Here is a 27,907-nt window from a genome sequence, read left to right as displayed (position 1 = left end):
AATTTCTCTTTTGTCTTTCTGAGCTATTTTTAGCTCTTTGTCTAGTTTGCCTTCAAAGAAGCAGAGCTTGTCCTCATCCGTGAAACCGGCGTTCTTAACGAGCCCATCCTTAATCGGTCCCCCTGAGTTTACATTCAAGCCAATCTCGTTAAGCTTCCCCTCAGTCCTCTGCCATTCGAATTCGGTTTTGCCGAAGTCTTTCGGGGACTCCATGCAGTGGAAGGCTTCCGAGAAGCTCTCCGGGTTCTTGCTTTTGCACAGCTGGCTGTATTCGGAGAGCGGCGCGGGCTGCTTGTTGGAGAGAGACATCTCCGATGCCTTCGCCTCCTCCCGGAGCTGTAAGGCTGCCGCGGAGCCGAGCGAGCCGGCGCTGCTGCCTGTGACGCCACGCCACGCCGTGCCCCCCGCTCGCGGCACAGCTCCCTCCTCCCCACCCCTCCCGACCGCGTTCATTTACCGAAGGCAGCCACTAGTTCGAGCGACGCGCTGGAGGCAAAGCGGCAGCTCTCGGCTTTTCGTAGGGCCGCAGAAAAAGGCGGTTTTGTAACGGGAATGGTGGTCTCGGGCGAGACGCTAGCGGGGCTTCGATGAGCTCGGTGAAATGACGTTTCTGTGAGCGGCGTCTCCGCGGCAGTCACCCGCTCCTGGAAACCGTGCCGTCTCCCTTCCCCCTGTCAGGCTGTATTACGATCGATGCCTTTACAAGCGTTAATGCCTGCCGATGAGCCACGCAAGAATACTGATGAACTAAGGTCAGCATTTCCCCCCCCTAAAACCGAAACAAAACCTAGAAACGACCCCAGCCCCAAACGCCCTGGCGCAGAGCAGAGGGGCTTTTGTTTGCAGTGAATTTTAATACGTTCGTTAGGGGCCAACAGTGACCACAAGTATTGCTGTAACAAGGATTCAGTGATCCACAAACCAGAAATCCTATCACTCATACGAGCAAGTGGACAAAGCTGAAAAGGACCAAACCTCAGCTAGAAGAGGTTTTGTAGTTTTTAATACCTTAAACCTGATTTTTTATTTCTTTTCTTTATAAAATAAAAAGGAAAACCAAACATACCCGACAATATTTTTGAACTGCCTTTTTTCTGTTGCATGTAATTTACACCTAGCATTTCACATTTCATGTCACTGCTCCAAAACCGGTTTCAACACATACTAAGTGCACTATTTGGGCATCCCACAAAGCCTCTACATGCAGCATCCTCGACAAGGCTTTTTAACGGCTATTCCTGATTTCAGTATCGTGTCCCTGATCAAACTGGGAGCCTGCTGCGCGTGTTAAAGGTCACTCCTAGCCACTCAGCAGCTGGTCTCTGCATTGCTGCGATTGCATTAGTACCAAACCGCAGAGTTGTCTTTTTTTCTTAAGTGCCTGGTACCGATTAATCCTTGACGAAGGCAAATTTTCTCCCCCGAGCCAGTTACACTGCTTTACAGACACTCACCATTACAGACATCAATAAACTCCAGCCCAGGAGAAAATGTTATCCTTACAGTTCAAGCAGCAGAAGGACTCCCTGTTATAGCTTAACTGAGCATAAATGTATTTTTACACCCAGAGACTGCAAGCTAGAGTACGCCCCCTGAATTTAACCTGCTGCTGAGAAATGTTACAATCCACACATTTATCTACTTGTATTTAAGCTCCGGGTTTAAGACGCTGCTATATTTAAAAACAATGACTAAGGAACTGTAAGTTATATGAATCTTTCACGACACCCTCTAATTAACCAGAATACTTCCACCCACAAGCTTCACTTCTCAAAAGGCCTCAACATTTTTTTTTTTTACTTTAAAATATTCATGGGTATCTTGCTAGTGGAAAATGGGACCTTCGCGCAAGGCTTGCATTTGCTCTCCTAACTGGTGTGGGACTAATGTTTGCAAGCATTTGCTCGCTCTGCAAGTGTTTATAGACTGGTTCCCACAGATGTAAGACCCCGAAGTCATCCGATCCCATGTAATTGCTGTTAATCCTTTATTGCTCAGGCACTTCCAAAACTAGGTTTTAACAGCAACTCTGGGTCCATTGCAGACCACTTAACGCACCGCAGCAGTGGTGAGGGCAAGTCTGTAAAGCTACCTCAGCGCAGCTAGCAGGCTTCTAGCGGCTTTTGTTGGTTCTTTTTTTAAAAGCAAACATCTACCATTTAGAGAAGAGACCAGGAATCCCACATCGATTTAGGGGCTGGTACTTCTGAGCCCAGAGATGCAGAAGAGATTTCCTATCGCTGGCAAGAAAAGCCTGACTCATGATATCCCCATAATACAGCCACCAACAACCACCGCTGCTACTTTATGTTATAATGGGTTTTAAACAAACGAACCGATCCATGTTCAATACCTGCGATAGTCAGGAGCAGCAGAGTGCTTAGCTATGAAAACCTCTGAAGTCATCTAATATTTATTTTCTCAGGATATTAATGGAGGTAATTTGGAGTTCAGACGCTGAGAGCCTTTCAACAACTTCATCCTGCCCACAGCATGTTGTCTCCAGACATCCAGTCCCGGCCCCGGTCCTCCAGCCACTACTTTCTCCCAATTGCATTATTTCTTGAAATTTCTTACCGTTCTGCCCCGAAGCTACGTTCTCTTCAAGTGCTCAGCTTTCAGCACGACCAAGTTTGCCAACACACACAACATGCCGCCGGCAGCCCCGATACCGGAGTTTTGGTCCCAGATCTTCCTTTAAAGTCCTACAGAGCTTAATTTTTCTTACAAATGATAGGAGAAGCAGCATTAGGCAATGAAAGACAAGCGGGAAAGGATGAGTGGATGGCCAGAAAACAAGAGGGCTTTGACAGATTTAAGGAAAATAATGACTCAAGTGAGGAAGGGCCCAGGCTAAAGGGCAGTTGGATCAGAAGGGCAAGTTAGAGACTTTCAGAAAGGAAGCCCAACCATTGCTTTTCCCCGTAGTCTAACTTTGAAGAGGACTGAATACTCTTCAAACATCAAATCGGGGGTTCCACAGCTCGGCTCTCCCCCACCTTTCATTCTGTGACGTGGCTGCGAGCTCTCGCTCCCCAGTGCAGAGCTGGGCATGGGGTGCCCAGTGCCTGGAGCTTCTCTCAACCCCTCAGCGGTGAGACAGCAGCGTATTTCACACGGGGACCTTACATTTCACCTCCTCACAGCCTCGTATTGTCATTATCTCCTGGCCTTTCTTAAAGGTACAGCTGAGACAAGTAAGCTGGCCAAGGAAGCTGAGCACATACAGCGCACGTTTCAGTACGAATATTAAATACCCACAGTCATTTATCCGTGCTGCCTGGATGCATTTTGGCACCTGTGCGTGCCCCCGGGTGCGAGGACGTCCCCGGGCACGAGGCACCGCGTGCCGCAGCGGCTGCGAGGAGCCCCCGGCCCCGCGCGGGTGCTGAGATCACCACGTCGGCGCGTCAGGGCTTCGTACCCGATCCGCAAGCTTCCAGCTCAGCAGATGAATCAGCCTAGCGTTTCTATTTTTGCTTCACTCCCAGAGCTATTACTTATCCCTCCTAATGCCTTTGCTGCCTTTTTTTTTTTTTTTTCCCTAATCTAACACGATCGTTTCTGTGCAGTCCTTTGCACTGGTTTCTAAGGCAACATCACTTTCCGGGATGAGCTACTCCTTGCCAGTGTCTCCAGCTAATGTGCTCTCTAATTAAGTGCTATTACCAATAACGGTCGGTGATCAGACCGACCAGAGCCATCACGGATATGCTTTGGCCATAAAAGCCAAGACCACAACACCGCAGTTCACATCGGCTCGTCGGTGAGCTCCCGCACGCGTGCACGACCAGCGGCGACGTCTGGAGCCCAAGGTGTGCCGTCACCCGCTGAACCCACGTGCCTCGCTTATTCTCACGGTCTGGAAGAAGCCCGTCGAAAGGACGGAAAGGTGAGCCAGAATATTTAGGATTCTGGCCATTGTAACTTGGAACTACAGGCTTAGCATCTGAACGGCGCGGAGGGTTACGAAACACAGGCTCACGTTGTATAGGGCAGGCTGTTTGCAGATCAAATCCCATTTAGAATTGAACAGAATACTGGAAGCTCATCTCCAAAGATCATCTAGTCCAACTGCAATTCACTTCAGCACTTACTGATAATATATTAAAAATCCTAATGATCAGCCAAAACCAGAACTTAAGTGGTTTTGGAGTGATTCCAACTCAAAATATTACCAGCATTGGGTTATCGTACGAGTGTTTGATAGCGGAAACTGCAAATAGGCAAAGCAAAGTCACAATACAGGAGCAATGAGCTAGCAATGTAAGCAAAGACAGATGAGGCTTCTGATTCAGGTATCCCCAAAAGACAAACAGCCTCCCTAAGGAAACGTGTTCGACATTCTTACGCCGGCAGAACTCACAAAGAGCTGTGGTTTTGTTCCATTCCCAGCTTTTCTTGAACTTCGGAGTGCGAGGAGTGAGCGGGAACACAAAGAGGAAGCACCGAGCCCTAAGGCGATGGCCAAAGCCTGTGGGTGAGCTCCCGAATGAGACTGCCCAGTGACAGCAACAGCCAGGATCAGCACAGCCACGGCCCAAAGCCACGCAGGAAGAGATGGACGCGTGCAGTTACAGCTGTTCTGAGCATTCCTTAGCACAAACACGTTTGATGTATTCAACATAAGACAAAGAGGCCTCTAAAAACCCAGCATCTGCAGGCTACAGATCTGCAAAATGTCTTCTCAATTTACCTTTTAATTAAGATTAAACTGACACCTCACCAAAACCTTCTGCTGAAGCAGAATCAAATACAAGCACACAACTGCTTTTTGGAGGAAAAGCAGGTAAGAGCAAATTTCTCTTGCTGCTTCATAAACACCTTTAGTACTGAGATGAGAACTGTCTGGTGCCATCGTTTGTGTTTCACCTTCTCATACACCTACCTAGGATAATGAGCAGTCTTAACTAACGCAACATGATGTTATGCTGACCATTCTAAAAGGCATTATGAAAGTACCACTCCGTTATTAGGAAGTACTTGTCCTAAACACTTTTGTGATTTTGATTTCGGCTACCAATCCATACAGTCCACAGCCCCTTCAAGTTCCCGTATCTCACTAGCTTGTATTAGACAAACCCGATTACAGCGTGGGGTCCCACAGCAGAACTACAGACGCTGTAAGAATGAAGGGTGGCTGTGGAAATGCTAAACTCATTTAACATTATAATGTCAACAGCATAATGCAAACCAGTCAGGAAAAGAAAACAGAGGAAGGGCTTCATCATGGCTGTAAAAGAAAAGCAAACACTATAATTAAGCAGGGACAGCATTTCTTGCTGTTAGATGTATCCTATTTGCACACAAGGGATTTAGAGCTGTCGAACTGAGAAATATGTACTGTGTTACACACCGAGATGGTGCCAATGGAGAGCACTGGTGACTGCTGCAAAGACAGCTTGTCATCGGCTCCGCTGAAGGCACGGGGGCTGGAAGGACGCCCGCAGGAGGCGGTGAGACGATTGCGATGGAAGCTTTTGAGGAAAGAGGGCAACTCAGCAGCAGATGACCACCTGGACAGGCCCCTCCGAGCCATGCCTGGGAGAACGACCCCGAAGCATAACTGTCCAGGCCACCAGGCAACTATGCAATGAGCTCGTTACTCTGCGAGCAGCCAACCTCCCGGCACTACGCACCGCAGCAGCAGGCTCATGAAGATGGCCCCTTCCTGAAACGCTTAAACAAATCAAAAACCATAAGAAGATACAAAATCCAAACCACTGAAACAAATTAATGTGCTGTTTGTTTGTTTGCTTTTCAGTTTTTTCCCTTTTTTCTTTTAAATAGACTTTTATTTAAGGACAGGCTGGAGGAAATCTATTTCTAATGTCTCAATGCTGAAATACAGCTGGAGGAGTAGAGGGACGAGAGCAGTAAATCTGAAGCATACGGCTCAACGCTGGATGAAAGAAAACCTTCCATCATTTATTCTGTTTGCCGTTCCTCAACATCAGATCTCCAGTCCTGCGTCAGGCAGGGCTCCTGCTTGGAAGCACTGATTTTAGGACCCTGCTTTTTATGCATAATTTCCAATTTTAGTTTCAATTCCAAACAAGAAGTGGCATAAAGGCTCAGTCGCATTTTAAAGGCTGATAATGTCTGATACGTTTTGGTTATCATCTCAACTGCCTCCTCCTAACATTCAGGGATATAAAACAGTTTTCCAGAAGAATCGAGGGAAGTTCTTACATTGGCAGCAACAAAAATGAGAAACTGAAATAAATCCGAAAGATGCACAAAGGATTAAATTCAAATTGCATGAGGAGCTCTGCATCTGATGGTTCTTAACTTTAAACCGCAGTCAAAATTAGAAAACAAAATTACAGAAGTTTGCAGGCAGAGTTTCTACCAGACGCACACAACTTCCGCCAGTGAGAGAAATCTGCAGCATCACTGTTGCCATGACTCCCAAGGGAGCCGTATCACAAAGCTCGTACCTATTTTAGCAGTTCATACAGGAGCTGATGCACTTAGGAAAGCCATCCTGTTATTCTAGAACAGACAGCGTAAGACATGGGAGCCTGGCTAAAGAGACTGCAGTTTCTAAACTTCAGCAGAAGATTATCCAAAATAACTCCATGCATTATTCTTATAATACATCGCTGACTGCCCACCAGGGTGAAAAAAATAGCTCATGTGTGCGGATATTCCAGCTCGGGATATTCTGTTCTGTGACTCTGTATTCCATGTTGCAAAGTATAAGCTTCACACAGCTCCCTGAGACACAGAGACAAACTGTTGGCCAAGTTCTGGTGGTAGGTAAAGATAGAAAAACCTTTGAACGGTTGATCGTTACCTTAGCAGGAGAAAGAGGCAGAAAGGAGAAGGTAAGCACAGCCCTTGGCCCCACCAACTTTGTGAAAATTTGGATTATAATATGATCTCCTAGCTCTCTCTGACTGCTGCTCTACCTAGTAAAGAAGCCCACAAGTTCACGTTTTTAGATCTCAACACCTTCCCTTCACCGATTTCTGTTCCTGACCTGCGTTGAAGCAGCGCGTGGATTTCCTGCCTTGCCCTCGGATGCCGCCTAAGGCACTCGCACACCGGCTGCACTCACCTTAGGGACTCAGCTCGCTTTTTGCTGGCATTCAGCAGCTCACTGAACAGGTAGAGAGCTACAAGCTGGGAACTGGCTGCAAGGAAAGAGGCCCTGGTAACGTACGTGGCGGCCGAGCAGCCCAGCGGCCTGGCGCCGCGCTCACCGGGGCTGCCAGCGGCCGGCTGGGCCCTGCCCAGCACCGCGCTCGGCCGGGGCAACAAGCACTTCAACCAGCATTGCCAAAAGAGGCTCGGTCGTTCAGGGCTTCTCTAAGAAATAACAAAAAATCCAACTGTGGATCTATGAAATTCTGAGAGGATGACAGCTAGTGAAGATTGATAAGTCCCGCGCAAACTTAGGCCGGGCCTGTTTACAGATGCGGACTGTGTGCCCCCAGTTCACTGACAGGTTATGCTGCTGGCTCTGAACTAGGAATCCTTCAACTAATTCCACAATTTACCTTACTAATTCCACAATTTTCTTGAATATTTACCTGTAAAATATTCAGGAAGAGCTTTTCTTTTTTTACATGGATCTCCTGCTAGACTACCACTCCCTTAAAACCAGCAGTTAGCAAAGGAAAGTTAAGACTTCTGGCAGATGATGGAAAGCCTTGAAAGATTTTTATTTTTTAATTTTTCAAAGACGATGCTGTCTTTAGCTTTCCCCTCACTCTGTATCATCATGCACGAAAGAACATCACTTCTGCAGGCACAAGTTCATGCAGAGAACACCACTTTCACCAAAATAGAACTACTTCAGGTTATGCAACACTCATTAAAATTACAAAACCTCTCAAAAACCTGACCAGCATGTTAAGGCGCACTAGAGCTCTATGTTTGTTAAGTTAGTGGCTGCATCATGCAAACTGGCAGCGAGGAACTCCGCAGAAACGGGAACAAACTTTCATGCCCGATGACGAGGCAGAAAATCGGAGCGCCGGCGAGCGGGGCTGAGCGCCCCAGCACATCTCGGCGACAGCCCTCAGGGCAGGCCCCGGTTCTTTCTGAGGACGGCTTGGACTGAGCAGAAGTACAAGGGTATTACAGTAAGGATGCGGTTGATATATATACTCTCTCTTTTAAAGGTCCAATGAATTTCCTTTCGTTCTGTGAAATGAATCCCATCTCACCCTGTGAGAACAGGGGGCCGTCCCCTGGTCAACAGCCAGGGTGACCAGCCCCAGATGCTTACCAGCACCTCCACAGGCTCAGCAGGGAGAGCCCCAAAGCCTGTCAGTCCAGCTCTTGTTCTGTTACACTCTGCTTTCATAAAGATGATTACTCTAGGAGGAAGCACGCGTTACAGACTTAACAGTTCAAGGTATGGCAAGATAAAGTCACTGAGCGACTGCAGGAGGAAAAGGAGATGGCTGCAGTTAGCCTCATGTAGCGTTAGAGGCTCAACACGGCAGCAATCGAGAACATTTCCTACCACAGGAATACCCAAATCCCTGCCCTCCAGCAGCACGCAATGCTATTTAGTGACCACGATGATTCACGGCTGCGTGTCAGATGAATGCCTCTCTGTCTCTGATGACAAGAAGCTCATGTAACTTAACACCAAAAAGTGCAAGTTTACTTAAGTTATGTACAATACGTATGTAAAACCAACTCTGAATGAATAAAACAAATAATCAAGTTCTGGAACTTAAACCAAACTGTCAATCCTTCGGAGTTTGGGAATTAGCACTGTGAGACAGGCAAGCAGAACTAACAGCCTTTTAAGATCAGCCAAAAACCCAGTCATGCCACACTCGCTTGTGCCACATAGGATTAACGATTATGTATTCATGCCAACGCACTGACAAATAGCAAGGTCTTGCACGCAAGCTGCCTGGATTACTGCTGCTAGCTCCAATCACAAACACACACCTTTTTCTTGCCTCTGCCGGCTCATACCAGTGGCTCTCAGCTGCCTTTGTCTCTCCTGGTCTTGAGCAGCAGACCTGGCTGGCAGAGTCGGCACCCCTCTTGACTTTGTGGGTCTCATGTAGCCTTTTAGCTGTTCTGCTGCTTTAACTCTCTCTTTCTTTGCCTCCTTTCCAGCTTTTTGTTCAGGCTCCTCTTCATTTTCTTTAATTGTGTCTTTATCTCCCCCAGCCTTCAGTGCCGGGCCATCCTTCAGGTGAGCAGCATCCTCTTCTGCTGGGCGAGGATGAGCTTCGCTGTTACCTTCAGGACTGACTTGGGTTGTTTGGGCGGCTGCTAGATTTACACCAGCTGCCTCTGCTTCGGCTACTTTCTTGTCTAAACTGCCCGGGCACTTCACCGAGCCCTGCTCGCTATTCCTGCCTCCATCCAACCCAACCTCTTCGGCTTTCTTCTCCATCGGTGCTTCCACCACCTGTGATGTGGCTGCCTCTGCCTTGCTCTCTGGTATCGCCGTGTCCTTCTCTCCAAACGAGACAGTTTCTTCTAGTTTCTCTGTCCCTTTGGCACCTAGGGGAGCTGGTCTGTGTTTTGTATCTGCCACCTTCTGAGGAAGGTCAGAGGAAGTGCTGTCAGTGATTTGCTTTTTATCAGTGGTTCTTATTTCTTTATCATCAACCTTTGCCACAGGAGAAAGGTAAACTTCATCCTGTTTTGATTTAATGTCCTGTTTAACTGAACGATCCAGAGAAAGTGGTTTACCTGCCTCAACACCACCCTGCGAAGCAGTCTCTTCAGTTTTATCATTCTCTTTCTTTGAAAGCTCTTTTCCAGGCTCCTCATGTCTCAAATTGTCTGGTTGCTCGGGAGTTTTCTGGATCTGGATCCCCTCCTTAGCACTAGGTCCAGGCGATTTGCTGCTCTTCTCTGCTGTCATCTCAGGAGAAGGAAGCTCCTCAGCTCCTGTACCCCCCTCTGCGCGCTTTGGGAAGCCAGAAGAAACATTGCCAGTGTCATCAGGGCCCCTTACTGCAGCCTGAGCAAAGGATTCAGGGTAGTTTCCTTTATTATTCCAAAGCATTTGAGGGCCGATGGGAAAACCTTTAATATTTCTGTTTTCATCTACAAAATCCATTTCTTCCATTCCATATCCCATCTCAGGTCCCACGGGAGGCAGCGCTTCACTCTTGTTCATTTTTGTCTCTAGAAAAGCAAGCTGCTCAGGGGCATTTTTAGACTTTTTACTTCTTCCATCACTACCTCTCTTTTTAGATCTATCAGTAGCTGTGGCTGAGCTGTGATCTGCCACTGCTGGGTGCTCTAGAATAGGAAGTCCGACCCCAGTGCTACAAGGAGCGGGACTTTCTGCTCCAGGTTTGGCAGATGTCTCCTTGTCACAAAGAGGAAACACCTCTGCACCTGCTTTGGGCTCCAAAAGAAACGGCTGCTCCAAGCTAGCCTCCACCTTTTTGCATTTCTCTTTACTATTTGTGCTCAATTTTTCTGGCTCCAGAGGTGCAGCAGGAGCTTGTGCCTTACTTGTATCAGATGGCTCACCTAGCAGACTCCCTAAAGTACTGAAATTATTCTCTTTGTCTTTAGCAGAAGACTGAGTTTGTTTAGTATTTCCCACCTCTTTGACTACTGCAGGGACGTTACCCGGACCCGCTGCGGCAGACTGCTCAGGACTATTTTCAGCCTTTTTGCCTTTTGTATCTCTACCCTTTTTCTTAGGCTTGTCTGTCACCAGGTCCCTGACGGGGCCGCATGCCGTAGCTGCATCTGCCCCGTGCTCTGGCAGAGGCTCAGCTGTTTTAACATCTATTTCCTTACCTTTAGTACCGGGCCATGTCTCTTTAGTGCTGGCTGTTTCTGGCTCTGCTGTCCCTGTTTTATGACCTGAAAGAACTGGCTGGTTAGAGGAACTCTTCCTATCGCCACCCTCTGTTTCAGGCTTTTCCAACACCTCTTTGGCTACTCCTGTCAGGTTCTCCAGCAAAACCTCTCTTTCCAAATCAGATGCCTTATCTTTACCAAAGGTCATTTCCTCTGTTTTTCCTGCCACCTTCTCTTTGGTTGGAACATTGGTTGTTTCCACCCCGGCGTCCAGGCCAGCTGCCTGCCCAAAAGAACTTTTTTCACTTTTTTTCCTTTTCCCATCACTACACCTCTTCCTAGGTTTGTCTGCCACCAACACTGCATCAGAATCTGTCACAACGAATTCACCTGGAGAAGTAAGTCCGGCCTCTTTGCCTTTAGCCATCACATTTACCTCTGTTTTGCTGATCGTGTCAGCCATAGCAAGATGCTTTGTCTCATCTCCCCTACCCTCCAGAAAGAACGGTTGGTCTAAAGCAACCACAGCAGCCACTTCACTTTTTCCAACATTCTCTTTAGGCCCCTCTGTTACTAGTTCAGCAGGCCTCTGTATTTTATTTCCATCCGATATATTCTCCTGAAAACAGCCAGCACTACAGCCTCTCTCGCCACCTTTATCACTGACTTCCTCAGTTTTATCACTTATGGCAGGACGACTACCGAGGTCCATCTTACTCTCAAGAAAAGGCTGCTGGAAAAAACCTCTTTCACCTTTTTTACTTTTTCCATCGCTACCTCTTTTTTTTGGCTTGTCTGCTGTTTTTGCAGGGTAAGTATGTGCATTTGCTGATGGGTGTCCTCTTGCAGTAAAACCATTCTCCCTGCCCTTATCAGAGAAAGTTGCTTCTTTTATGGTCTCATCTGCCTTCACTCCATCAGCAGGTTTGCCTACATCCTCCGAAACAGTTACCTGCTCAGAGGAACTTTTGATTCTTTTCACTTTCCCTTCACCACGCTTTTTTTTAGGTCTGTCCATCCCATGAGCAATATTGAGATCTTTTCCAGTCTGCTGCTCTAACGCAATAAATCCGTCCCCTTTGTTTTTATCAGGGGAATCTGCTACTCTAGCTCCGTCTGCTGCTTCAGCAGAAGCAGGGTGTTTGGCTGCATCAGGCTTAGCTGCTAGAAGAAACGGCTGCTCTGGAAAACTGTCAGCCTTCCTGTTTTGCAGAGAAATAACTTCCTCGGGTTTTTGTACAGCTAATGGTGTAACGGCCATTTTAGTAGTATCTGCTGGGGTCTTCGATGTTCCCTCTGAAGTACTTAAATCAACTGCCGCGTGCTTATCAGGGGACACTGGCTTGGTTTCTTCAGCTGCCTTTGGCTTGTCAGGAAGTCGGTTTGATGGGGCCACAGCCTCTGGAGGAGCAGGCTCTCTGAAGGATTCGTTTTCAACCCCTTTGCTTTTTTCACAACTACCTCCTTTCTTCGCTGCTTCTTCCAGTGACCCACTGGAAGTCTGAAGCTCACGGCGGACAGTGTCGCTGGGTATTTCATGCCTGGGAGATACGCGCTGAGCTTCCTTCTCCTTGTCAGAAAGGAGGGTTTCTGAAGGCTTGACCTCTAAAGGAGTTTCTACTTTGCTTACATTGATCGCTTCTGAAAGAGATGCCTGCAGGCCAGCACATCCTGACTCGTCAGACTCCCTCTTGTCATTTTTACCAGGAAAACTTCTTTCCACGGGCTCGGTTGGCACCTTTGCTGTAACAGGTTCCCCTGGCTTAGTCTCGCCTCCCTGCTTGAGGGGAACCTGTTTTCTCTTCCCTTTGGAGTGCAACATCCAGCTGTCATCTCTCACGTCTTCTGTTGGCACGAAGTCCCTATTTTTTGCAGCCACTGCTGGCTCAAATGGCATGCTGGTTTTCTGGGCCTGCTGTCCTGGTGCTGGCACTGAGAAGGCGTTTTGATCATCCAGGATGGGACTTCCAGTTATTATTTTAGCATCCTGTGGCGTATCTGAAGCTCTGTTTCCTGAGGCAACTGACTGCTCTTTGTGAACTTCGGCGGGCGTTATGGGGCCAACCTCTGGTTTTTGCAATTCACCACCAACTGGAGGATTTTTAGGAGCTCTTGAGACTGCTGTATTTTCATCCCAGAACTCCATTGCTCTTGGCGGCTGGTTTCTCTTTTGTTTTGGTTTCTTTTTCTTTTTCTTCACAATAGCCAGAGAACCTTCCAAATCCCAGCTCTCCCTGGGTGCATCTCTGCAGCTCTCCGCAAGCTCTGACAGCACACCGGACGGCTGCTCAGTTGCCTTTTTATGCGAAACCCTAGTGCGAGGGGATGTTCCAGCAACAGATCCAGGTTCCGCTACCGAACAGGGGTCTACTCTGGGGTCAGTGCTCTTCTGCTGTGGCAGACCTATGAGACGTTCCTCTGGCACATCTGCAATAGGCACTGCTGCAGGTTTTGCTCTGCCAAACCTGCGGTCACTTGATTTGTTAGCTTGCCTTATTTGTGCAGTAGGTAGACCTGGAATACAGGAAGCCTGCTCAAACATCAAAGCAACTATTTGCTTTTTTTAAAAAAATTATATTATATATATATACGTAAATGTGATTTTAGCCATCTAAAACAATCCATACAGTCATATATGCAGAACTTCCCAGCACCGATACCACACTAATTCTAAACCCACCTCAGTGTGGCTGGGATAGGCATTTACACGCAAAACCTATTTCAACTGTTACCAATAAATACGTCAATGCTATTTAAAAATCCATAGTCCCTGACACATGCTCTTACCCCAACAAAAAGCGATAGTTCTGGTAAGGCCATGTTATCTTTTTTTTAAAAGTGCATTAAGGATCCATTTTGTCTCGGCAAGACAAGACAACACACACTTTTTCTCTCCCTAACTGGCAACCTTCCCAAGTGCGAAAACAGAGGTTTAGTGGAAAGATGAGACTGGGGAAGAGAGGAGGGGCGCAACGGGAGGGGGGAGCAGAAGAGCCAGGTTTCCCACAGCACCCACAGTGGAAGCAGTGGAAGGCAGAACCTCCGTCACAGAAGTCATTTGCTGTACTCGGTTACAGGCAGGGCTAGGTTTCCTTAGCTACAAGCCACCGATTTTAAAGAGAGCATCAGTCAGTTGTCAGTTAGCCCTGGCCCACAAATCAGCCTCCAGTCACAAATGTAAGCAATAACAGCTCTTTGGAGAGGCTGGATTAGTGGAGCAGGGAAAAAAAAAAAGATCCCATTTTCCTTTGGTAATTACAAAATCCAATTTGGAAGGAGGCCTTCACTGGGAATATTGCAATAAGAATTAATGGTCCTTTTTAATACCAGAATGAAATAAAATAAAACAGCAGTGGTAATGGCAAAAAGATGGTGAGCTTTTATATTCTAAAGCAGAAAAGATATCAGCTAGTACCAGTGATAAAGTAACAGCAGCAAGCATATTTGGGCTTTTAGTCCTGTGAACAGGAAGGGGAAAAGATTATTTTAGAGCGCAGGGATTAGAGGCAAAGTGCAAGCAGAATCACCGATGAATGCAAAGAACTGCACAGCTGATTGGTGCAAAAAAAATTTTGCTTGCTCAGGTGACATAGAAATCAATAGGAAAAGGTGAACAGTTCCCAGAGGACATTTCCATTCTAAAATTGAATTATTATTTATATTCTACCTGTAGGTTCTTGTAGAGCTTTTTCTTGCTGGGGTTGTGCATGCTCGATATGGTTGTGTTCAGCCTGCTCCTTTTGTTTCTCTGTAACAGTAACATCCACAGTAGTAACAGGTTTTTCTGGAAGGAGGTCTTTGTTTTCTAGTGCAACAACTTCTTTTGCTTCTACTGGAACTGAAATATGAAAGTGGAAAAAAATTGAAATGAAATACAAAAAATATGAATAGAAGATTTCAGTTCTTATGAATACAGGTAACCAGCAGTTTAAAAGCAAGCCCTTGGAGAGGGTTCAGGTTCTATCTTATTTTTAATAGGGATGAAGTTTATAAGATTTGATTGTCTACTATGTATTACCTCCTCACAATCCCATTTTAAGAAGCAGTTTTATATTTTGCCTGACATGCAAAAGTATAGGTAATGCATGAAGCAAAGACCATCTTGGTGCTTACGGACGCAGTGAGGTTGTCAATTAAAAAAAATCAAACCAGTGTTAGAATATACTCCATTATCAGTCTGCATCAGTCTAATGTTAGTCGTCTAGTATTCGTATATATTTTAGCATATATTCATATAGACACTACAAAATTCCTAGCTACACAATTATAACAAGTTTTAATTTGTAAAACAATCACATTGGAGAACAGTTATCTTTTTAAAATTTAAATAAGATTGATTACATAAAAACAAAGATTATGAGAGATGTTGGTAAAACAAATATGGATGAGGAAGAAAAAGACAAGTTACACGCTGGTCATTTCCAAAGTTAGGGCTACCAGCTATTTATAACACAGTCCCCACGTTTGTACATGTTTATAACCTTCCTGAGATTAAATCTTTGTTGCTTTGTCCTTCATAAGGATAGGAGAACGCTGTCTGCGAGAAAGAATCCGGGTGCTTGGGAAGAATCAGCCGAGAGCAAAGCGCTTGCTGCAGTTTTATGCTGTGGTTTGCATTTCTCACCTGCTGGTTCAGGAAGATGGTTCGTCTGTTCTGGAAGACGATCTTCATGGTGGCCGGGAGATGGAACATTGTCTTTGGCTTTCTCTAACGGAAGATCAACACAAGCCTCTGGGCCTTTCAGTTCTTGTTCCATGCTTGCAGTTGCTTCTGAAAACAGAATGTAGAGAATAAAAATTCATTTTTTCAATTTAGATGAGATTAAGCAGGATAAAATTACATCCTCGCCTAATTCCCATGTTCCTCAGGAAACTAGAGGTTTTTGTCACTTTCAAAACAGTGATAACCTGCTTTTTAGGACCACTCTTCTAAAGCAAATCTTCCCGTATTGGCTGGTATTTAGTCTTTCATTCCCCCACCTATGCCTTTCAGTTACTACATTCTAATGAGGTTTTTCTTTTGTTAAAACTTCTCTCCTTTGAAATGTATTCTTATCATTAAACCAAAGAATAGCAGAAGGTAAAAAAAAAAAAATTAAAAAGAGAATTTCTTACTAGGTAGAACTCTTACCACAGTCAATCAACATACGCTGGGTCTGCCCAGTACTGTTTGCTACACTGTCATGTCTCTCAGAAAGGAAAGTGTCCTTTGAGAAATCCACGCAGCACAAAAAATCCATTGTCCACCACATGGAAAAAGCAAAATGCTTGCCACCCTGAATCGATGCCTATAGTCATCCCAAGGAAATGTCACAAAATCACCAACAAAGCCTATCAGTCTCCTCAGAAACTATTTTCAAGATAAGAAGCTTTGTTTGGAAACAGTGTCCTACAGCATCTGTGGAAATTTCTGTATATGATAATGATGCAAAAATAAATACTAACACGGATGAACTAGAATGTCTCTATGGCTGTCCTAAAAAACAAACAAACAAACAAACAAAAAACACAGCTCTGTAAAGAATGCCAAGTCCTTAAAAATCACTAAGTTACTCTAGTTTCATATTTTACAAGTGAAAAATCCTTGTGAAGTACTTCCTCTGTCTGTATCTTGTCAGTGGAGCTGTGCTCTACTTAAGATTCTGATGTGCCTTGCATTTAAACATCTTCGCTACTAAAAAAATACCTTTTTTATGTGACAGCCTTACTACAAGTGTACATCTCTGTAGTAGTCACTATCCACCACCAGGACTGTAGCTGCTGGTGCTGTGCCAACTTAGAGTGGCCTTTGCACGCCGTTTGCCGTGTTATTTCAAGCCTGAACGAAGCTTTCAGATAAGCTCACCTGCAGGAGGCTCGTGGAAGGGTGACTTGCCATGCTCAACAGAAGATTCAGATGTTATCAGCTCTTCGGATGCAGCACCCTTGGTGTCAGCTGCAGGGGCAGACTTAGCTTCTGGTGCAGAGACAAAACCTGAATCCGCAGCAGGAAAAGGCTTGGCTTCTGCGACAGGAGCAAAGCCAGAATCCATAGCGTGCAGGTGGTTAGCTTCCGCTGGAGGGGCAAACTCAAAATCCACAGCATGATGAGACTCGGTGTCTGCTAGTGGGCTAAACGCCAAATCCATAGCGTGGTGAGACTTCGTATCTGCTGCCGGGGCAAACCCTGCGTCTGCTGCTGGAGCAAACTCCAGATCCACAGCGTGATGGGACTTAGCATCTGCTTCTGGGTTCAAACCAGTATCCGCCACTGGGGCGAACGTGGCATCGATACCATTAGGAGGCTTGGCTTCTGGGGCAGGAGCAAACCCCACATCCATAGCCTGAGGAGGCTCTGCTTCTGCTGCAGGTGCAAATCCAGCATCCGCAGCTTGGGGAGGCTTGGTGTCTCCTGCAAGGGCAGACCCCGCTTTTTCTGCAGAAATGGACATGACATCCGAGGCAGGAACACACTCCGCATCTGCTACAGAAAAACAGATTGCAGAAATCAATAAAAAATAAAGATTGTAAAAACCCAACAGTACAGTTTTTGGCTAAAGAATGGCTTTCCCTTGGCCTTGTGCCTTTTCAGCAGCATTCACTCCCCCTTCCGCTCCGCGCCACACCAGTGCGCCCAGGTTGCACTGCCCTTCCTGACATATTCCTCAGTGCACCCAAGTGCATCTCCTACTGCAGCCTCAAATGCCATGTTTTGTATCCTTGGCTACACTGTCAGACATCCGCCTGCTCCCAGCACACAGCAGCCAAAAGATGCTTTGTTGTTGTTTAAAATCTGACGCTACAGAGCTGGCGAGAGACCCGAGCTGGTAGATCCGCTGCAAGCAGCACACCCCCACAGGATGGACACCAGACTCCTAATGAGGTTTTTTCACTGCGTAGGAGGAGACAGAAACTTTTGGTGTCACCCTTACGAGCACGGCAGCGTATTCCAACAACTGAAGAAGTCCTGAAACGTTCCAGAGCCACATGCACTTCGTTTCAAATATTGTTTCTACTGTTCGTGGGCAGGACAGCACCGCAACTCGAGCGGAAGCAAGGGCACTGCTGCTACAGAAGGCACTGCCACCCAGCGAATCGCCAGCTGCCCCTGATTCTCTCAAACCTGGCCTCATTCACATTTTACATAATAGCTACTAAAAACTCAGCTCTTAGTTTCAAAATAACATTCAGATTCCAGCTGTCTGTAGGAAAATTTTACAAATTATCCGAAGCCAGAAGCACTGGCTATTACACTTCTTCTGCAGCTATTATTTTCAACAGCCCCTGCTACTACCTATACGCTGTGCAATGCAGCACGGTGACCTGAACGCCTTAGATACACAGCTGAGTAGATGCTAAAAAATAAAATTTCTACTCAATGTTTGAACTGCATCTAAAAACGTCCCCCGGCTGAACAGTGGAAAATATGTTTAAAAGATATTTAACAAACTGAAAAATGAAAGAAATTAGGAAATGAAAATGAAAATTATGAATGAAAAACGAAAGAAATGGTAAAAGTCCTTTTCAAAACTGCACTTCAGGATGTATTTAGATAAAACCAATACTCCACTAAACAAAACCAAGTTTTTTTTGTTTGTTTGTTTGTTTTAAGGAGTTTGATTTTACAGAAGGATAAGATGGTGAAGAAATAGTTATGTACCGTGAATCTCCTGCTGTCTGTAAATAGGTTAAAAACTCTGTTTTAAAGTCTCTTTATCTCTTCTTAAAACAGAGTTTTAAGGTGTTTATAGACAGCAGGAGACTCACGGCATAACCATGTCCTTGACACACCCTAACATTTTCAGGAGGTGAAACTTGGAGAAATTTTGATTCTTTATGAATCATTTTATCTGTTACTGGACTGTGACAGAAGAGTTGAAAAGTCTACTAGACTTGCTCTTTCTCACCAACACAATCTATATAAACCTTTAATTACGATGCAGATTGTTAATACCTTGCTGTTTTTTCTTCAGAAGAGACACTCGCATATCTTTCCACTACTACAGCTTGCTCATGACGGGTCTAAAACCAGCACCAGTCATGAGACAAGGGCAGCTTTACCTGATATGTCACCTTTTGATGCATCAGTGGCTTCAGCCCCTTCTGGGGATGCTGTTATTGCAGTAGGAACAAAATCAGGAGTCACTGCTGCCGGGCTTTCTGGCAAATTTGGCTTTTTTGCTTCAGTCACTGTGGGGGGCACTGGGCATAGAAAATGAAGTTTGATTAAGCACTCGGAAAGATCTCAGCAAACAGCTTTATCTTCTGGACTTGCCAGGATTTGAATCACCCTCTCGAGGCGCTGCCTGCTCCGCGCTGACTGCAGCGAGCCTGATGAGCAAGCTCTCCCACTGCAGCAACTCAGTCGGGTAGGACAGAACCAGAACCTGTTTACATGGTCCGTTTCGGAAAAATGACTTGCGCAATGCCTAAGAAAACACTTGTATCCTTAGGGAAGCAATTGCTATAACAAAATCGAGGAACGTTCAGCTATAAAGCATCCCTGCTCTACCCTGAAACCTGGGTGGAGCCAAGAGCTCTAAACACACCGTCTACCCACAGTCAGTGTTAAACTGCCCTCTTCTTGGCTCGTTCACCAAAATCAGCAATAAAGATCCCATTGCAGGTCAAATATCGTAGTATACATGCAACTGCACTGCAAATGTGTCCTCCTCAGTGGAGCTTCAATGCTTTAACTGTAACCATAGTCTAAAGATAATTGGGCAGAGTATACAGGCTTGCAATTAGAATTTAATTTAAAATTCTGATGATTATGCATGAGCCAAAATTATGTTTGTTGTTTCCCTCAGCTGCACTGGTCCTTAGAAGGAGTAAACATGAGTACTCTGGCATATTATTCAAGTCAGCAGATTTGACTCTAGCGTGTACGAAGACTAGGGCTCTTGAAAGTAGTAAAGTTTCAGCTTTACAAGCTTTCTTTTCTAGAGTCAATTTTATTTATCCTATTTATTATTTTTGAGTCAAGTAATGCTTGAACAGATACCCCAGCTGGAATTCATGGTGCCCTCATTGGTGCAAGAGAAGCACAGAACAGAGGCGCAGTCTGGAGTCCACCAAGCTTGCTGATACCAGGGTTATTTTGCACACTTCTGCATCTGCAACTTTAATTCCCCATAGCCCATGAACGGGCACGCTTAACCCCATGCTTTCAGAGGGTTAAAGTCCAGCTTTATATGCCCCCAAAGGGCACACCACTAGTATATACTTAGGGTTGGGCTTGGAACTGTATAAATTTGTCACCGTAACTAAGAAGGTAAACGGTCTGCATAATGCAGGGTTCCCCCCAGCCGTTACAACACTAAACCTGAAAGTGTGTGTTAAGTAACATTTAAACCACACATTTTTGTTCCAAGTTGATTTGAGAACCAGAAATACTGTTTTTCTTGGTCAGGTCCCACTTCGCTCCAATACTGCTTTTTGTTTCTTGAAAAGGCAGACGGGGACACAAGTTCTGTTTCTGCTGCTCAGAAACTCTAGGAATGAGAGGAACTGGACGGTTCCTGCAGACTAAGTCGAAACTATTTTTACCTGATGGCTCAACAAAGAAAGAGGCATCTGGTCCCTTCACATCATGCTGAGCTCCCATCCAATGTTCTTCAGGCACTACGGAAAAACACATTTAGTCCTGTCACTAACAGAGAATCACAGGGGTTGGAAAAGCCCTCCAAGCTCACCTGGTCCAACCATCCCCCTACCACCCATGTCACCACTAACCCATGTCCCCAAGCACCACATCCAACCTCTCCTGGAACACCCCCAGGGACGGTGACGCCACCACCTCCCTGGGCAACCCGTCCCAACGCCTGACTGCTCTTTCCAAGAAGAAATGTCTCCTCCTTTGCTCAGGGTATTGACTCTGCTGCTGTATTCACTTCACTCTCAGGTAACTTAGCTCACTCTACGAATGCTATCATAACGTCATGTTCTTCTGTGATTATAACCAGTCCAAGCTTGCATCAGTCAGAGAAGAGTTACCCCAGGACCCGGCAGAGCAGGTTCTTTGCTCAATGGCACATTCATCCCCTAGTATCTTTAGAACATTCCCATGATCTAGGAAATGATGTTTCCTAAAGGATACTTTCTAATCGTGACTCATTTTATGCATTAATTCCCCCACCAAGTTTCTTTAGGACTAATACACAAAGATTTTCCAGCTGCATATCCTTCAAAGCCAACTACAGTGAGACAGACAGCAATAGCAAAACATCTGTCTCTTACCTGCATTGTCTTGCAGAAATTCTGCAGCTGAGTCCAGGCCCATAAAGGCTGATGGGTCAAGAACCTCTGCAGGACAATAGGGGGATCCCAAGAAAGGTTGTTCAGGTACCATCATAGATCCATGTGGTGCTAATGAAGTAAAAGGCCGTTTGTCAGTCATTTGTCATTTGTCATTTTAGATAAAGTTTGCAAGCAACTCTCTCAAGCAACTCTCCAAATCACATTGTGAACTATATATCTGTTTTTTTTTCCAACAAGATAAGACAGTAAATACATACAAGTTATTTGCCTTTTGCTTTCTGCTTCTGCTCCCATGAAGTCTCGTTAATAACCACTTAAGCTGCAATAGCCTGAACACTGAAGAACATTTGGTGGAAAAAGTTCCTGCAGCTTTGGTCTTTAGCCATGAAGGCAAGAGCCGTTAGTGACTCCAGCCCCAAGTCACCTTGTCGAGATGCCCCATCTCCTTCTGCCTAAATACGTTTAAAAACAAACGAATCAACAAAAAAACACAAAAAACCTTCCTGGAAGCAGCTACCGGCATGTCTTTCAGGCACAAAACATAATCATGTGAAGAGATTACATGGTCTGTGTACTTATCGGCTCAACAGTTTTCAGTACGTGAAGGTCAATGGAGAAGACACCAAAAAAGACCATCAGGGACAGATGCTGAGGAGGGATTGCGGATGTCTCACCATGGATGTCTGTGGAAGTGTCAACATGGTCCGTGAAGAGCTGCACATTCTTCATGTCAGCAGGAAAGGACAACTCAGGCAGGTTCTCCCCTCGGTGCATGCTGAAGGGGTCTGAGGGGACGCAAAACGAGGCCGGCGTTACCACACAGTCGAAGACACGATGCGGCGTAAGGTTATTTAAAAGCAGCGATGGGATGCACCCGACCCCAGCGCGGCTGCGATGCGACGGCAGAGTGAAGGACTTCCAAGGGAGAGCTGCTTGCAAGACTACTTATCAGGCACAAACGTCTCCCTCATTAGACTTCATGCCCAACAGCAAAACACGGTTGCACAGACTGCACGGGAGGGAAAATTGCCTGAAATGTAGATTCTAACAGTCGTACGAAGAACCTGTCCCCTCCTGTGGTACGTAAGGTGGATTCCCGACCGAAAGCCGTCCCTCAGAGAGCCTCGCTGACAAGGAGAGGAAGAAAAGACGACCCCCCCGGGGGTCTGGCCTTACTCCAGCCAAGAGCGAGGCGAAGGGCAGGAGCTGTGGCGCTCCCCTCGCAGACAAACCGCCCTTGGCTCACAGCCCCCGGCGGTGTTTTGTGACCAGTGACTCCCAGCACATCTCACCAGCCCGGACCAGTGCTCCATCCCTCCCCAGGGGGGCACAGCCCCACGACCGGAGGCTTCGACCCCTGCCGCGGGCCTTTCCTCCTGGCTGCCCGGGAAGGTGGGGACGGGCTCCACGTTCCCGAAGCGGCCGCCACACGCCGATGTGCAGACACCACGCAGCTTTCTTCAGGTTGAGCACAATTAAAAGGGATTCAGCTGAAGGCTTCTTGTTGTCTCCCGTCAGACATGCTATTTCAGGGGATGACAGCAAAACCGCGAGTGTTCATTGTGCTCCCAAATGTCAGCGCTGGGTGAGCACCACGAATTCTTTGAGAAATCTATCAGCCTATTTGAGATCCCGAGACAATGTCTTGCTTCAGAGTAAATTTTAGAAAATGTTAATTCCAAGCTGTTTACAACAGCACTACCAAGACTAAATAACTGCCTTTTTCCAATTCAACAAAACCTAAAAAGCATTCCAACCAAAACCGGCTGAGAGGCTCAAAGGGACGCTGAGGATTTCCCTCGGTGCCAGCAGCTGCTGGATGCAGCACGAGGGGGCTGCCCGGGTTCTGCTCTGCAGGGCCCAGGGAGCGTGGAGGGGCTTCCTTGTCCTCTCCAGATCCCCGTGGGGGCCTGAGCCCCCCTCTAAAGCAGGTGAGCGGGGCCCTTCTGCCGGCAGCAGGGCAGAGCCCCCGGCACAACACCCCACGACTGCAAGCCGAGGGGCACGGCAAGGGTGAACCGCACGGGTGGGACCCGGCCAGCGCTGTAAGGTATCCATCCTCGGGTCCGAAATAATTCTCTACCTGCCCCAAACTTGCTGCTTGTTTGTAATATTATGAAGCCAGACGAATGTTACAACTCTGAGAAGGTTTTTTCCAGGCAGCTGGAGGTAAGATGGGACAAAATACTTCGGAAAAGTTCTTCTCGGCTCACTTCCATGTCCACTCGCAGCCGCCGCTGCTCAGAGACACAGCTCGAGTTTGCTGCTGATCCTGGCCTAATAAAAGCACGTTACTTTAGATCAATTAGAGATGCAGCTCCTCATGTTCAGTGATTTACCTGTAGCTACAGTAATGAATCACGGGACGCTCCTGACTGAGAGCCTCACAGCATTGTAAGGCTCACAAGCAAACAGGCAATGCTCGAGTTTCATTCCCTCTGCACTATAACAACATTTCTAAACAAGTCTTTTTATTACAAGTAGTGTGAGATAGATGTATATAAATAAATATATCTGTAAGATTTTGCTCCTAACCGTTGCTTTCACAGGGCTGAGTCCCAGCACCAGACCCTAACTCGGTGTTTGCGACCAGGAGCAGCGAGCAGGCTCAAACACGCGCTTTTTAAGCTGCACAGAAGCAGCAGAGCACTGCAGAAGCTGAACCGAGCTTCTCACCACATTTCTCACCGCGGAACGAGGAATTACAGCAGTGCTGGTTGGGAGACCTGTTACACAAGTGGCCAGAGAACTCCCGCCTTTGGAGGGAAATTAGCCTACAAAGAGCCTGAATAAAAATATGCAATAAACCCATACACTTTTATGAGACTGCTGTTCACTTCTTCCCCTCCTGCTGACATTCTTAAAGCTTGTCTGCTCTCTCACTGCTCAGCCGTAGGAACCTATCCATCCTTAAGCTGCCTCTGGCTTACTCAGCACCAGGAAGGGCAGTCCCGAGGAATGCCTTGGTCCTGCGGTACGCACGGTAACTTAGGCACGTACGGGTGCACGAGATGCTCTAAGGACGTGAAACCTAAGGCCGTGTGGTTTCCTGCAATAGATAACCCACAGACTCGCCTCATTTCGGCGAAGAGGAGATGTGGGGATGGGCTAGGTATTTAAATTGCCCTAATCAACTACTTTATCATCTGGCTACTGAGTGTAACTACATCACCAGCCCATTCTCCGACCTAACAAAGCAATGGGGCGGGGGGAGACGCTGTGTTTCAGAATCCAGTGGTTCTTTTGTTCCAGCTGTTCCATGAATCATTTCTCACCATTGTAACAGCACCTAATTTTCTCACAGAATCTCTTAGTAAATACAAGATTCAGATAGCAAGAAAATAATTTAGAAAGCAGGCCTACAATGTTCAAAATCATCACAAAAAAGTTAGCTTTCATCCCGTTTCAGCCAGTCTCCTTCCCAAGCTGATGGCTTGTTGCAATCTGGGTAGCCTGGTTTTTGGTTCCCTCAAAAACTAGCAATTGATTTCCCATACTTTTTTATCAAAAATGAGAGAAAATGGGGTGAAAGGTATCTTTTTGCAGGTGCTGCAGTTGGAGGAGTAACACGGGCATACCTGCCATCTCCATGGGTTTGAACACCGGCTGTGATTCAAAGCACAGGTCTCTGTCGTCCATCGCCCAGGTGTCATTGCGATCAAGAAATTCTTTATAGGATAGCTTTTCATCCATGATTTCTCCTGGGAACACTGAAATTAGGGAAGAAAATGGCACAGTCAAAAAAAACAATCACCCAAACCTTTTAGAGTTCATTACCACATGATGACATTCAAAGGCCAACAGGTAACATGAACTATGAGCCAAACCAGAATTCATGATTATTTCATTTTCCACTGCTTTGATGCAAACACTTAAATATAATTTACAGAACAATGGGACTTTCTGCATTTTAATCCACACCAGGTCAAGCCGATCAGTATGACCGAGGACAGAGAACTCGCACGCCACGGCGCTGCCCCGTTTTCCAATGCTGGACATTCACAGCAGCTGCTTGAGGGAGATTTTTCACAACAGGACCAACCCCGAGGAGCTGACCGAAGCTGTCGCGCCTGCGATGCAGAAGTGCTGAGCACAGCTCACCGGTCACACCGGGCAGGAGGGGAGGGCACGGCCCCTTCCCCTTCTCTCCCGCACACGCATCGCGTTTGATGCTTTGCCTTTGGCTGTATTTATAAAAGCGTTCACACCGCAGACAGGCAGCACCCGCACGGAGTTTTTGCTCTCTATTCCTCTAGGAGGACAAACTCCAGATCATTTAAGGGAATAACCTTTCCCTGAGTGCCTCGAGGGCCTTTATCTGTGTATCTTCATCTCACGCTCGAGCCCAATCCCCCCTGGTTCACGGGCCCGAAGCACAGGGCACATCGAAGCCCGGCGGCTTCCACCTGGCCGAGGAAAATATTCATCGTCCTTTGCTGCCCGCGTTAGGAAGACCCGCGCCGAGACGCCAGCCCCCGCGGCCTGGCACCGGCCGTGTGCGTGCCAGGGGCTCTGGGCCCCAGGGCCAGGCCCTCGGGGTCGCTCCGTCCCACAGACGGCCCCGCACACATACATGGAAATGAAGAAGAAATTAGACTACGGGAGGTAAAATTGTTTAAATTGGACTGTCATGAGGAATATTGGGGATACGCAGTCATCTTTTTCTGACGTCCTTATGACAAGTTGGAAAACGTGTACGCATCAGAGCAAGGAAGTGCAGCTGCGAGCTGAGAGCCTCTGCTGCCCTCCTCCTCCTCCTCCTCCTCCTCCTCCTCCTCCTCCTCCTCCTCCTCCTCCTCCTCCTCCTCCTTCTTCTCCTCCTTCTTCTCCTTCTCCTCTTCCACCTCCTCCTCCTCCTCCTCCCCCTCCTCCTCCTCCTTGTCCTCCTCGTCCTCCTCCTTCTCCTTCTCCTCTTCCACCTCCTCCTTCTCCTCCTCCTCCTCCTCCTCCTCCTCTTCCTCCTCCTCCTCCTCCTCCTCCTTCTTCTCCTCCTTCTCCTCCTCCTCCTCTTCCCCCTCCTCCTCCTCCTCCTCGGTGCGGGGCCTTCACGGACACACCTGCACCACCCCAGCCATGCTTCTGCCAGCGCCGTGCCTGGGGATGAAGTCGCGGAGAGGCTGAGCACCGGGGGTAGCTCTGGGTAACAGGGAACCGGGCGCACACCTCCACTGACCCTGCCCTGGCTTCAACTTCAAATCGCTCCAACAGAGCAGCGAGCGGCAGTGGCCAGGAGGAGGGAAGTTATTTTTAAGTTTAAGGGATTTATCGGTATTTACGGCACGCAAAACTCGCCGTGCATGGGCTAGCGCCTGCAAGGTCTGAGCAACACCTCAGGTTAGCAGAAGCGTTTGGCATCGAGGCAATGCCAAACCAGCCACTGCTGCGGAAAGCACGGTTGTTTCAGCTGCTGTTCAAAACATTTCCAGACCTTCCGGTTTTGGTTCTTGTGCACGAACACGAGTCCTGAAGCTCTCAAGCACGACAAGTGCAGGGGGAAGGCTCCAAGCAGGCTCCCAGACTCCTGATTCTTCAGATCAGTTCTCGGGTTAAGGAGACCTGAATTTACCAGGTCGACACCACCAAACCTCCGAAGCAATTTCCAGTTTCCTCTGGATAGGAGTTAAAAGAAAAAAAATACACAAACTCTTCCCCTCATCACCTAACGCAATATTCTACACTCTCTTGCCAGTAACCCTCTGTATGCTTTCAGCGCTCTTCCCTTTGCTTAGGCTAACCATGCCCCCGCCAGGCTGCAGCTCAGGAAAGGACATCGGTTACACGCAGAGGAAGAGATCCCCCCAAAAGCCCCCTAATTCGGAGCAAAACTGCGGTTAATAAAAGCAAAAACAATCTTTGCGCACAGAAGTAAGAGAATAGAAGAAATAATAAAAAAATACAATGCTGATATGCTAAAAAATAGTGACAAAAAAGCCAAGCAGCACCTCTTCTAGAAGTCTGCAGTAGCAGCTGGTCACACAGAACTCACGGCAAGGTCGAACAGAGATTCACAGAGAGGTTGTAAAAATTCTAATACTAATGAAACAAAGGGATTGAGGAAAAAAAAATAAGAAGGAAGAAGGTGGCTTGGTCTCTTTGCTCTCATATAACTGAGCCCCGAAGCTCGACCATGGATAATCCCTCGGGTGACAGCCGACGAAATCCTGCGAGTCGCCGGCACGAACGCGCCTGGGCAGCGAGCGCAGACGTTCCCGAGGAAAGCAGAATTCGGGAGCTGTTTTCAACACGTGCAGCGTGGTGAGCAGCACCGGGCACTGGGCGAGCGTTTCTCATTGCAGACTCGGGTGGCAGCACCGGTCGGGGCTCGTGCGGGACAATTCCTGCTGCGGAGCATCAGGTGCAGAAGGCACGGTACCGGAGCGGCACGGAATTCTCTCGTCACCTTCACAGCACGCTGAAGGCCAGGGAATGGGAATTCAGACTCTAAATCTAAGGACAGGACCTTTTACCACCTCGCTTCTGTGTAAACACCACCGGAAAAAAAAGCAGTAAGGATTGTTTTTGAATAAACCCAATTTCTGACCGTCAGGGGAGTTATCCCTACCTCCTGCGATACGGCCCTGCAGATGCTACAGGCTTCCTAAAGCGGAGCTGATTTGGCAAGCGCTCGCTGCTTTTCTGCCAGTGCCTTTTAGCTGTTCTGCTGCTGCCTGGCCACGTTTGGCACGGCTGGCTCGAGAGGCGAGGGCAGAGCAAATCCCCGGCCAGCTTCCAACGGCACAGGACGGCACAGGAGGGCACACACAGTATGGCACAGGACAGCATAGGAGGTACAGGACGGCACAGGACAGCACAGGACGGCACAGGATGGTGGCACAGGATGGCACAGGACAGCACAGGACAGCACAGGATGGCACAGGATGGTGGCACAGGACGGCACAGGACGGCACAGGACAGC

The 27,907-nt window shown here is 47.3% G+C and overlaps 1 protein-coding gene across 15 annotated transcripts in view; it reads right to left on the bottom strand.

The window, feature by feature from the left end:
* The window catches only part of MAP4 (microtubule associated protein 4), a 153,032-nt gene that overhangs the window by 37,302 nt on the left and 87,823 nt on the right, over positions 1-27,907 (bottom strand). For 10 of the 15 annotated variants that reach the window (XM_066991024.1, XM_066991020.1, XM_066991012.1 and 7 more), the window contains 9 exons: positions 24,570-24,701; positions 21,666-21,776; positions 20,971-21,099; positions 20,281-20,355; positions 18,793-18,933; positions 16,598-17,215; positions 15,377-15,523; positions 14,420-14,590; positions 8,920-13,266 (listed from right to left, as the gene is read on the bottom strand). In XM_066991024.1, coding sequence (XP_066847125.1) covers positions 8,920-13,266; positions 14,420-14,590; positions 15,377-15,523; positions 16,598-17,215; positions 18,793-18,933; positions 20,281-20,355; positions 20,971-21,099; positions 21,666-21,776; positions 24,570-24,701 — 5,871 coding nt within the window. The remainder of the gene's footprint in view (positions 1-8,919; positions 13,267-14,419; positions 14,591-15,376; positions 15,524-16,597; positions 17,216-18,792; positions 18,934-20,280; positions 20,356-20,970; positions 21,100-21,665; positions 21,777-24,569; positions 24,702-27,907) is intronic. The other 5 variants (XM_066991027.1, XM_066991028.1, XM_066991017.1 and 2 more) reach the window with 4 other exon arrangements.

Source organism: Anser cygnoides, chromosome 2, assembly GCF_040182565.1.
Source record: "Anser cygnoides isolate HZ-2024a breed goose chromosome 2, Taihu_goose_T2T_genome, whole genome shotgun sequence".
Taxonomy (NCBI): Eukaryota; Metazoa; Chordata; class Aves; order Anseriformes; family Anatidae; genus Anser; species Anser cygnoides.
Note: the sequence above shows the minus strand (reverse complement) of the source record. Positions and strands in the feature narration are given on the sequence as shown.